Raw genomic sequence first — 12,597 nt, forward strand, 5'->3', positions numbered from 1 at the left:
TGGACGGTCTTCAATAATCCAGCGCACTCCGCTGATAAATGAAGGCAATGTATAGTTTTTCTGAATGTGTATTTTTTCATGTACTCTCAAAATATTCCCCCTTATAGTTTGATAGCACAGATGGTATTGAGTGAATTATTGACAGCACTGTGAACTTTATGGGATGGGCAAATTTTACGTTTTCACTTTTAAGTTTGCCCTCTGTCACTGGAGGGTCCTGCCACTTAACCATTTAGTCCTAATTCTCACCATGCTATAGGCCATTTTACTACAGAAAAGTAGAAAGTTTTTCCTAGAACATCCCATATGTCATATACTCTTTACTAGCGCAGCAGAAGTCTTAATAAAAAGAGGTAATATGGATAAATATTCTTAACGGTCGTTGAAGTACCTCGGCTCTTTGCCAAAGATTAATGCATTGTGTTCTGCCATGGTAATATCACGTAACATCAACAGCATCACCACAGTTCAGTTAAATCACTTTATTAGTTCACAGAGAGACAAGAAAGATCTGGTCATGTGGCCCAGGCATGAGATTTCCATTTATCTTTAGTTGATGGTGACGCTGCTGCCGGTCACACGAACTCCATACCAGCCCTTCCAGTTCTTTAAGCTTTTTCCGCCATTTGTGAACTTTATGAAGCGCACTCCAGGACCGTATTTTATGAAAGTATGGCTGACCTGCAGGAAAGAAGTCAGTTAATCATAACAAAATCTATCCATATAAAAAAGACAACAAAGCAGCCATAGAGTGGTGGTAAGTGTGCAGAGCTGGTGTAAGTTAGGGAACATACATATGTTCAGTAGTTAGCCACTAGTGCCAGCTAGTTTATCAGTTACCTTACAGGGACATTCAAGGATTTGGAGTGTAAAGAGACTGCAGAATTTAGATGAGGACTCTCGTCTATCTATTTCAACTTCCAAAGGAGGAACAAAAAAAGCTGGGAGTGACTGCTTAACTCAAAGTTCTGTAGGCTCCAGTTCTAGAAATATTGTGTTATAAAAACAAAAGCTGGAAATTACTCATTAATTATGTTGTTGCCATACAGGTCATATGTGAAGGTCATGTAAGCATGTATGGGGAGCAGTACAAGTAAATCACGACAATGCTGGTCAAGTAAAGAAGGGGTTCGCTTAGAAGTTAATGGCAAAGGGTACATTCAAGTGCATTGGTTGCGACACATTTTGAATATTAAATCCTGCGCTCAGTCCGAATCAGTTGGATTGTCCAATGGCCCGCCCCCCTGATTTCTGTCACATGAAAGCCATCACGATTGCGCCAAAATCCGATCGCGTGCGACAAAATCCCCTTCTAAATACCTTTCACATCTGTGCCAAACCAGAAAATTTCTAAGTCCGACAAAAGTGCATTCCGTGGGACCCTTAGTAAAAAAAGCTCGATTGACTGCTGAGATTGCTTGCAGCCCCTTTTAGCCTGAAAAGGCTTTAATGAACAGGCATTTTTAATACATTTTCATACAGGGCCATAACTTCTTTTTTTTGGTGCTACCCAAAATCTTTTGCAGCGTTCTTTTAGGGACACATAGGGCTAGTTAAAATGTAATAAAAGTTTAAAAACGTTTTTCATTTTGAGTTTTATGTGGACCTTTTTTTTTGTAAAAAGGCATTTTTGTAATTTATAGTATATATATTTTTATTTTCAAATTAACTCAAAATGAACATTATTAATGAATTCCTTATTTTATTTTGATTGACATAGAATATGTATAGTCTTCGTCAAACAGGGCGACTATGGCAATGTTTTTTTGTAGTGTAGCAGAGGTATTAAGTATATTTAAAATGTAAAGTATTAAGTATATTTAAAATGTAATGAATTTATTTTTAAGAATTGTTACTAATATTTTTGTGTTTCTTTGTTTTTACTTTATATGTCCTTCATGAGGTCATAAAAGACCCCTGGGGTCATTTGCAATTTTTTTTTATTTTACATTATTATATGATTTTTTACATCTACAAGAGCCCCAGTTACAGGGGGAAACGCCCCCTATGACTGATGATGTTGATCAGAGCCATACTGAATCTGAAAAGACCCAGCAACTTTGATTAATCCCTTTAGACACAGTGGTCACATGACCATTGAGTCTATTCTCAGCCCTGCTCCTCTCTGCATTAGCCCGATGCTGCATCTCCCTTCTGCCTAGGGTCTCCAGGTGTCTCGGATGGCCGGTCCTGCTCCTGTGACTACCGCAGGAGCAAAAGAAAATTGCGTACCTGCTGATGTCTAAAGTCAGTGGTCGGGCAGAGACCAGAAAATGCAGTGTAATGGGGACTAACTTATGTTTTTGCCAGCCTCCATTTCCATAAAATACACACTTAGTATCAGCAAGCCAGTCCTACATTAGAGAAAAAATAGACCAGCTCGCTCTTAATTAATGAGCTTGTTTTATAGAAATAATATTACAATGAAACAAGTTTTTCTCTAGAGTCAACTGGCCTAGGGGTGGAAAAGCATGGAAACTGGAGGGGAAAGGACTTCCAGTGAATTCCACTTTTCACCTTACAGGAATTTTATCTGTGCCTTTCATGAAATCTAACATCTCCTGGGGACCTGCTATCTCCTCTGGGATATGAATTGCAAAGGACTGGCTGTATAAGGATGATTTTTATTTATATATTTTTTTCTTCATTTGCATATTTATAACTTCATATCTTTTTTAATGTGCAGTGTCCTGCACACAAGTTAGACTTTTGGTGATTACTCTATGTTCCGATTACTATTGAGATTTACTATATATTAAATATATTAAATATTTAATTCCAAGTATTTGGAAAATGTGTCATTATGGAATAGAGTCTGGGGCACCATGGGTTGTTGCCAATATACATTAGTATATATTCATTTTCCATTTTCTGTAATATCCAGGTTTAGAAATTAATACACCCATGGTCCTCTTTACGCCTTTTTCAGTTGTCAGGAGTAAGCCCCTCTTGACAGAATTTTATATTAAGTTAGATACCAGGTATTAACCTATTTGCATGGTAAGACTATATGTATAATCAGAACTGGTCTTACCTGGTTAAAGCTAAAATCGCTCTCTGGGATAGCCGTGTGCTTGATGCTGAATTCACTGATGACACTATGGCTCTCAGATAACAGCTGCACCTGTAGTTCATATGAACTTCCAGAGTCATTGCGTGTAGCATACCTGCAACCAAAAGTTCAATGATATGTGACAGCCAGTCTGGCATCCAGTTTTCCAACACAATAAGCTGGAGAGATAACATTCTGTGGGTAACAACTGGCTAAAAGAGTTAAAATGATGTGACTACCATAGTGACGGCCACACAGCTTCCACAGAAACCAATAATCTTACCAGTCGCTGATCATAATGTTGGGTTGGGAATCCAGAAATTCATTGCTATATCCATGCTTAAGGAGATCAATCACTTGGGTTTTACTGCATTGCCTGTAAATGAAGATCATGTTTATGAATTATCTGTACACATTGATTTCCCTTTCTTTCATGCCATGACTGATTTACAATGTGATTACAGTTCCACAATACCCATAGTAATATATGTGTGCAAACTTTGTCGTGCATGAGACTCTATGCCAACAACAGAAGTGTCACTGATCTCATATAGTCTTCAATCTTAACAATAATAGTGATGTCTTCTATATTTATGTCAGAAACTTACTGAAAAGAGGCAGCAAAATACTTCATGTGATATGGATACTCTGGGATTCCGACATCATTCTCCACTTTCCATCCGTCTCCTCCATTCTGAACAGCTTGCCAATGATCCAGCCCCTCTATACCAGAGAATACGCAATATAAAATACATAGCATCAAAGCATGTAGAGCACAGCTTACCCCAAAAAAGTGGGCCTAGAAGCTGAATATGGATTTGTTAGTCACCTTTCTAAGCACTCTTGTATCTAGCAATATGGGTTTTTTTGTACTTCTGTGTCACATCGAGAACAGTAAAAGAAATTTTATGCTGCAATGACCCCACAAGTAGCTCCATGGATCTTCTTCTTCCATTTCATAGCAAGTGCATGTTTGGAGAAACTATGGTATAAGCTCATGTACATACTGACAAAGGGGTTACAATGCTTTGAACTTTTGATTTTCAGGCTCTATATCTCATCATCCTCTACTGCTTTGAACATGAGACTACCATCATTTTATAGACAATCATTTTGGCAATCATTTTGGCAATAATATACTGTGCATACGGTAAGTTTGCATAACTAAGCAAATGCTAAATAGTTGAAAGTCAGATTCTTGTCGTGAAGCTGCATTGTTACAGTTTTGCTCATAGAAATCTAAATTAAAATTTTTATTATTTTGTCATTGGACCATTTATTTGCCTTGCTGGTTGTATGTATAGCTCACACATTTAATCCACTCCTTGACATAGGGAGATGTTGCTTCCATCTACCCCAAAGCAAAGGCTAAATTAAAAGTACTTATACTTAATCTACCTCAAGGTGCAGAATAAAATACCAGATTTCAAAATTTAAAATGACTAAAATCAAAACAAAAATAAATCCTGAAACTGTATATCTGTAAGTTTATTTATGTTTATATTTGTTGTCTGTAGCTTTTATTGTAAATACTGTGTATATGTTGTGGTGATATTAGTTTCTTAGGGATTAATAAAGTATCTATATTGGGAGGTATTTTTAATACATGTTTGTGCCTGATCATCTCATCTGCAGGAGAACATTACAAACAATGAACCAGTAAAGAGTAACTAGTAGAATGGAAATAGAACATTTAACCCAGGCCAAGATTGAAATAAAAACTACATTTAAGTAAACATAGTAGTAGGGGGTTCTTGTATAGCTTACCTTCTCCACATGGGTTTCTGATGAGATTTTTTAGCATTTTAGCTTCTTAAATGTAGTGTCTGCTGAGACTCTATTTAAATAGAAAGAAATGGTTAACTTGCACTTCAAATATATTTTTGTTACATATTTATAGCATAGACTACAAGGAAGCCTGGCACACCATAAACTAGACACACAGAGGAAGATGTATCACTACCTTTCTTCTAAATGTTAGAACAAAAAAAAGCAAAATTTTGTGCAAAGACTTTTTTGTGCACTCTTCAAGACAACCCGTGGTGCACTATTTTTCAATGGATTTGTTGTAATTATCTAACAAATCCAGCTGTTTAGACTGAAGCTAGATGTATTCGCCAACTGGGACTTTTTAAGTTGCAAATGCTAGACAGCACTGACCGGTCTAACTTCACCACCTTGAAACAATTTCAGGTTAAAAAAATATGTAAAAAGTTCATTTTAGACAGCAATGTAAAAAAACAGTACAAAAATAAACATTTTGAATCTAAAATGCTCTATTTAGAAACAAAAGTTGTACAAATTTTAACAAAGGGACAAACCTTTCAGCTAAGACAAATAAGACTAAGACAAAAAAGGAAGTAGACACTAGAAAGGAAGACGGCCCCTAGTTACAAAAGGCCCTCATAATTTACTGTTCTTTAGTCCTAGGCTACAATAATCAGCTGTAACAGTTATTAAAGGTGTCAGCAGATAAGATTTATTGTTAATCCTGGTTCTTATGACAATCCAACATTTTTAAAATCTAATTGTTACAGAGACCAAAACATTACTATTTTAAAATATACAAATTTTACATACATACAAATTCAACTTAAGAACAAACCTACAGAACCAACCATAACCATGGGACTGCGTGTAGTCTTGAAAGCTTGCAATTTGTATCATCCTTTTTAGTAAGCTAATAAAAGGTATCATCAACTGAGGACTCTCAACTTTCATCATCAAATGTTGTAACTAGAGCTTGTAGACAAGATGGCATCCTCCATAATCATGAAGAAAATTCTCCATCTTGATATTTAAGTTAACAAATAACAGGTAGATAGGAGAGAGAAGTTGGGCATAGAGAAAAGATAGCAGTTAGCACGCATGAAAAAAAAACACTGAATCTGCCAGGTGCCTGCACACTGGTTGTTAATAAATTATAAGGTGCATGAAATTATGTAACCAAAAGTTCAACTGAACACTAAAATAAAACATGGCTTAAGCAACAGAGGATGAAGAAATGGAAAAAGCAAAAACAAAACAAAAAGTGGTTGCATCAGTGAATTTACTATGGCATGATTATAAAAACAAATATTTTATATTGGTTCAAATACGGATTGAACAAGCAAAGTCATTTACAATCCCATCTGTTTACTCTAAATACTGTTTGCGCTACTAACTCACCTAAGAAGATGGATGGAATATAAGAATCCAGATGACTGCCTTTGGAAACTGCTCCTTGACTGTTCTGCTCTGGCTGGTCTACTTTTATACTGTACCATATTGCAGCAATCTCTTCTTGTGAAAAAGGAAGCAGCCAATAACATTATTGTAATGACCCATGTCCTCTAAATGTTAAACCACGCAACTTCCCACACGCCCACTTGTCAGATCAAAAAAGTCAGATAAAAAATTTTTTGCAAGTCATGTTTTCTGACACATTTTGTTTAATGTCACCAGAAAGTTTTCAAGGCTACAAGGCTTATTTAGGAATATATGATGATTATAAAAAATGTTCCATTTTGAATAAAAAGTACTTTATTGTGTAATTTTGACTCATCCCTCTATGCTCCATACTATACTAATTCTTGAAGGTGTTTTTTCTTTGCAGTAGTCACCTCATCATCTTTTCATAATTTTTAATCAGTTGTGCTGAATCCAGGTTGAAAACTAAGGCCAACTGGAATATGTAAATGGGCCTTACTAGGGCTCAGACAAGACAGCAAAACACCATAATAATTGAAAAAAATCTAAAATAATCCACAAGCAGGAAATAAAAACAGATCATCATAAGTGATATGTTGCTTTATCTGGTTTGATTAAGAAAAAATGTAAATTGGTGACACGTTCCATTTACAAAAATTTCAAATCATGAACTTTACTGCACTGACAACAACAACCTACAAAAGTATGTGGTGACATAAATATGTAGTACAAGGCTATACCTGACATAGACAGATAGATACCAATATGCCAACCACCTAACAAAATAGAAAATGATGTCCAGTTGGCCCTGTCTAACAATGACGTCATTATGATCACAAATGTACAAAATGCATTTTTTATTTTATTTTCAAAAACTTTGGAATTAGTCAATGTAATTTTTATTTTTTCTGCATACATCTAGTAGCACACTTTATGAGGCCCAACAAACTGTCATGTTATGGTATGAGCACCCTTAAGTCACCTGGAATTGGCAATGTATGAAAAGGGGAACCCCCGTTACAGCTGCTTTGATGCCATGATCCCCATGGCCACAACTTCTAAAGTACTTTCTGATCCTGGGAACAAATGAAGAAAACACTCACTGATTGACTTAGAGGAGAAACAGAACACAGTTACCAATAAATATGTTACAAACTTTGTTGTGATTAATGTGGCAGGAGCAAATGATTAAAGGAGTTGTCTTAACTCAGGTAGTTATTAAATATCTGAAGGTCTACCTGCATCTCTATTTATTTTCAGAGCGGAGAAGAAAGGTATATGTCATGTACACGCCATGCTCATCATCCTACCATGGAGAGCACTATGTGAGAAGCAAAAAATTACTCTTGCATTCTTTATAATAAATCCTATATAGCACCAATATTATGTCTACCATGGCCCACGTTGTATCATGTGCATTGTAGCCCCTAGTGGTCCCCACACGGTACACTTATCCCTCTGGGGATTCAAATGTATATTTTACTTTCATTGGTATGAGATATTTTATATAAAGCCATCCTTTGAGGCCTTATTCTAAAATACCTTTCCTATGAGCCCCACAACTACCATCCTCCCATCCTGACACACACAGGTCATAAAGACCAAAATGTCACCACAATGTATTGATCTTCTCCTTGTTGTTATGAAAAAAAAAGTATAGTAAAGGCTCAATGTAAAAAGCATTTGTTCATGAAATAAAAGCACTTGCATTCATTTTTTGTTATTTGGCAAGTCATTATTACTTATAGCAAAGAAAACAAGGTCAAAATAACAGTTTTATTTCTCTTATTAACTCTGGAAAGAGTTAATTAAAAAATTGGTTTATGAAGAGAAAAGTAGTAATATTAAAAATTGTAATTAACTGCTGCTAACCCTCATACTGTAACATTGCTGGAAAATAAAACTAAAATAAAGTTATATTATTTTGTATACAGTACTAAGGATTACCTCAGCTGGTGCTGCTGAATATTGTTCATTACCTCACACTGCATGCAACAACCCCATGGAATGACATTGAGGAATTCTTCAAAAAAATAAGACACAGGCTGCATTCACACAACAGCAAGGGGGACGTATATACGGCCGATATATACGTCCCCCATAGATGGCAATGGGCGCGCGGCGCCCTACGGGAGTGGTACCCCATGAAAAAATAGGACATGTCCGATTTTTTCAGGGCATACGGCGCCGTGCACCATGTATCCCTATGGAGAGGGGCGGGGGTGAGCAGCGCTCTCCCCCTCCTCCTTTCCCCGCGCGCTGCCGTGAGCCCGCCGTGCTACGGTACGGCAGGCACCAGTCGTGTGAATCCAGCCTCAGAGAAAATTTCCATGACCGAGACTCTCCTAACAGCACAGATTTTGAGACAGGACAATTCAACAGCAACCCAACAAAAAGATCTCCCTGGACCCCCAAATCTGGAATCAACTCAACACTGGTACATACATAGTTTCATAGTTTCATAGTTTCATAGTTTATACGGTTGAAAAAAGACACTTGTCCATCAAGTTCAACCAAGGGAGGGAAGGGATTGGATGAGGAAGGGATTTAGGGGAAACAATTCTATATAACATAACCATCAATGTTATTTATGTGTAAAAAGGCATCTAGACCCTTCTTAAAGCTCTCTGCTGTCCCTGCTGTGACCAGCGCCTGAGGCAGGCTATTCCACAGAGTGACAGTTCTCATAGTAAAAAAGCCCTGTCGCCTCCGGTGATTAAACCTTGTTTTCTCCAGACGGAGACAGTGCCCCCTCGTCTTTTGATGTGATCTAATCTGAAACAACTTACCACCATATTTTTTGTATGGACCATTCATATATTTAAATAAATTAATCATGTCCCCTCGTAGTCGTCTCTTTTCCAGACTAAATAAATCTAGTTGTTTTAATCTTTCCTCATAACTAAGACCCTCCATACCCCTTATCATTTTTGTGGCTCTACGTTGAACCCTCTCCAGCTCCAGGGCATCCTTTTTATGGACCGGTGCCCAGAACTGGACAGCATATTCCAGGTGAGGCCGAACCAGTGCCTTGTACAGGGGTAATATTACATCCCTATCACGAGAGTCCATACCACTTTTGATACACGACAAGATCCTACTAGCTTTAGAGGCAGCTGATTGACATTGCATGCTGTTATTCAATTTATGATCTACTAGTACCCCCAGGTCCTTCTCAACAAGGGACTCTCCCAGATTTACTCCCCCAAGGACATATTTTGCCTTTGGATTATTGGCCCCCAGGTGCATAACCTTACATTTATCCACATTAAACCTCATTTGCCAAGTGGATGACCAAACATTCAGTTTGTCCAAGTCACCCTGCAGCCTATGAACATCCTCCATAGACTGTATTACACTACACAGTTTGGTGTCATCTGCAAAAATAGACACAGTGCTATTAATTCCTACCTCTATATCATTAATAAATATATTAAATAGTAGTGGGCCAAGCACAGAACCCTGAGGTACACCACTCATAACTGGTGACCATTCCGAGTAGGAATCATTGACCACAACTCTCTGGATACGATCCTTCAGCCAGTTTTCAATCCAATTGCAAATGATTTCTGCCAAACCAATAGCCCTAATTTTACCCATCAGGCGTCTATGAGGAACAGTGTCAAATGCCTTTGCAAAGTCCAAGAACACAATATCCACAGCTGCTCCTCCATCCAGGCATCTGCTCACCTCTTCATAGAAGCAGATAAGGTTAGTTTGACAACTTCTATTCTTAGTAAACCCATGCTGGCGGTCACTTATTATTCTATTTGATGTCACATACTCCAGTATGTAGTCTTTTACTAACCCTTCCAATACTTTCCCCACAATGGAAGTTAAGCTTACAGGTCTGTAATTGCCTGGCGAAGTTCTAGAGCCCTTTTTATATATTGGCACCACATTTGCCTTGCGCCAGTCACTTGGCACCACACCAGACATTACGGAATCCCTGAAGATTTTAGACAGTGGTACAGCAATAACAGAACTGAGTTCTTTAAGAACTCTGGGGTGTAACCCATCTGGTCCAGGAGCTTTGTACACATTGATTTTATTGAGCTTAGATTGGATAATGTCTACATTTAGCCAGTCTAGTATATTACAGGGTGCATGACCCGCACTGGCACCACCCAAGTCAGAAGTTCTCTCTTCTATTGTATAAACGGAGCTAAAAAACCTATTAAGTAACTCCGCCTTCTCTTGGTCTCCAGTCACCGATGCCCCATTTTCAGAATAAAGGGGTCCAACCTGTTCTGACCCATTTTTTTTTGCATTGATATACTTAAAAAATTTCTTGGGATTTGTTTTGCTATCTTTAGCCACCTGTCTTTCATTTTGTATTTTGGCTGATTTGATTTCTTTTTTACAGATTTTGGTAAGTTTTTTGTAAGTATTGAAAGCCTCTGATGACCCATCAGATTTATATTTTTTAAATGCCCTCTTTTTCTCATTAATTGCCCTTTTAACTGTAGCTGTAAGCCACGCGGGATGTGATCTAGCCCGTCTATACTTGTTACCTATTGGAATAAATTTAGAAGTATAAAAACCCAGGATAGATTTGAATTTCTCCCATTTAACATTAGTATCACCATGTGACAGTATCTGATCCCAGTCTATATCCTGTATTGCAGCCCTGAATTTTTGGAAATTAGCCCTCTTAAAATTCAAAGTTTTCGATTTTCCCACCTGTTTCTGCTTTTTAAAGTTTAAGAGGAAAATAATTATATTATGATCGCTGTTCCCAAGGGGTTCCCTGACACTGACATTTTGGACAATCTCCTCATTGTTAGAAATCACAAGGTCCAACAATGCGTCACCTCTTGTGGGATCTTCTACCAGCTGCACCATAAAATTATCCTGAAGAATGTTCATAAAATGTTTCCCCTTCGTAGATGAAGACGAGACCTGACCCCAATTTATATTTGGAAAGTTAAAGTCTCCCATTATCACTACGGTCCCCAACTAATGTTGTCTTTATTGTATGGATCAGTATGATAATTTATATAATATATTTATATTTCATTTATATAATTTTTAAAAAACATTTATGTGAAGGGATTTGATGAAAAAGTTCAATTTTTTGCAAGTTTTTTTTTTAATGTTCACCAAGCTGGTCCAAGAATGTTTCAGAATTATTGTACAAATTGATATGGAAGTGGCAATATTAAATATGGGTGTTTTTTGTGCGATTCATGGTTTTGTTCTTTATTAGTTGTATATGTGTTATGATGGTGTTTTGGGGACTTTACCTTTGATTATTCAATTATTTTTATTAGGAAATGTTTTATTTATTGTTTTAACCCCTTAAGGAAGCAGGGTTTTTCACTCATTTCCCGCTCTCCTCCTTCAAAAATCCATAACTTTTTTATTTTTCTGTGTACAGAGCTGTGTGAGGGCTTATTTTGTGCATAAGAAATTTTACTTTTTCCATGATGTTATTTATTATTCCATGCCATGTGCTCGGAAGCAGGAAAAAAAATTCCAAATGTGGAAAAAAAATTTTAAAAACCAGCATGTGCGTCACATTCTTGTGGGCTCAGTTTTTACGACTTTCACTGTGCGCTCCAAATAGCACATATGCTTTATTCTTTGGTTCGATGATACGATAATAACAAATTTATACAGATTTTATTGCGTTTTAATACATTTTCAAAAATGAAACTAATGTGTAATAAAAATTATTTTCCATCTTCTGATGCTAATAATTTTTTCATACTTTGGTGTACAGAGCTTTGGGTGGTGTCATTTTTTGTGAAATGAGCTGATGTTTTCATTGCTACCATTTTGAACACTGAAGAACACCGTTCGGCACGCGTGTCTTCGGATAAGTTAGCAGATGTACAGAACATCTGCAATGTGTTCTTCACTGTGTTCTTTCAATGTGTTCTTTAAGTGAAAACATCTGCAAACATCTGCAATGTGTTCTTCTTTAGTGTTCTTTCAATGTGTTCTTTCAGTGAAAAATGCTCGAGTCTCCTATTGACTCCAATGGGGTTCGTTATTAGATACGAGCACTCGAGCATTGTGAAAAGTTTGACCAGAGTAACGAGCACTCGAGCATTTTAGTGCTCGCTCATCTCTATTTATTACATTTTATATCAGTTCTAGGGAAAGGGGGTGTGATATGAATTTTTTAATAATTTATTTATTTTTTTACATTTTTTAAATATTATTTAAACATTTTTTTCACTACTTTAACTGTAGATGGTCTGATCGTGTCTACCATATACTGCAGTACTACCGTATTGCAGTAGATGTTATTTTTGAAAAGGATTCATTACAATGAGCCACAGGCTCATTGTAACAAATCTTCAGAAACCATGCAGCCTCGTGTCCGACAAAGACCCGAGGATGTCACG

The 12,597-nt window shown here is 37.0% G+C and overlaps 1 protein-coding gene across 2 annotated transcripts; it reads right to left on the reverse strand.

The window, feature by feature from the left end:
* Positions 1-467: 467 nt before the first annotated feature.
* LOC140065776 (F-box only protein 2-like) lies at positions 468-7,290 on the reverse strand. Of its 2 annotated transcripts, none has more exons than XM_072113350.1 (6): positions 7,224-7,290; positions 4,820-4,889; positions 3,661-3,775; positions 3,336-3,428; positions 3,035-3,167; positions 468-681 (listed from the first exon to the last, which is right to left on the reverse strand). In XM_072113350.1, exons 2-6 carry the CDS (start codon positions 4,854-4,856, stop codon positions 550-552), a joined length of 510 nt encoding a protein of 169 aa, XP_071969451.1. In that variant the 5' UTR covers positions 4,857-4,889; positions 7,224-7,290; the 3' UTR covers positions 468-549. The 2 variants fall into 2 exon arrangements, with proteins under 2 accessions (XP_071969451.1, XP_071969450.1); XM_072113349.1 differs by lacking the exon at positions 7,224-7,290 and adding an exon at positions 6,221-6,346.
* Positions 7,291-12,597: the final 5,307 nt, after the last annotated feature.

The sequence above is a fragment of the Engystomops pustulosus genome, chromosome 6 (assembly GCF_040894005.1).
Source record: "Engystomops pustulosus chromosome 6, aEngPut4.maternal, whole genome shotgun sequence".
Taxonomy (NCBI): domain Eukaryota; kingdom Metazoa; phylum Chordata; class Amphibia; order Anura; family Leptodactylidae; genus Engystomops; species Engystomops pustulosus.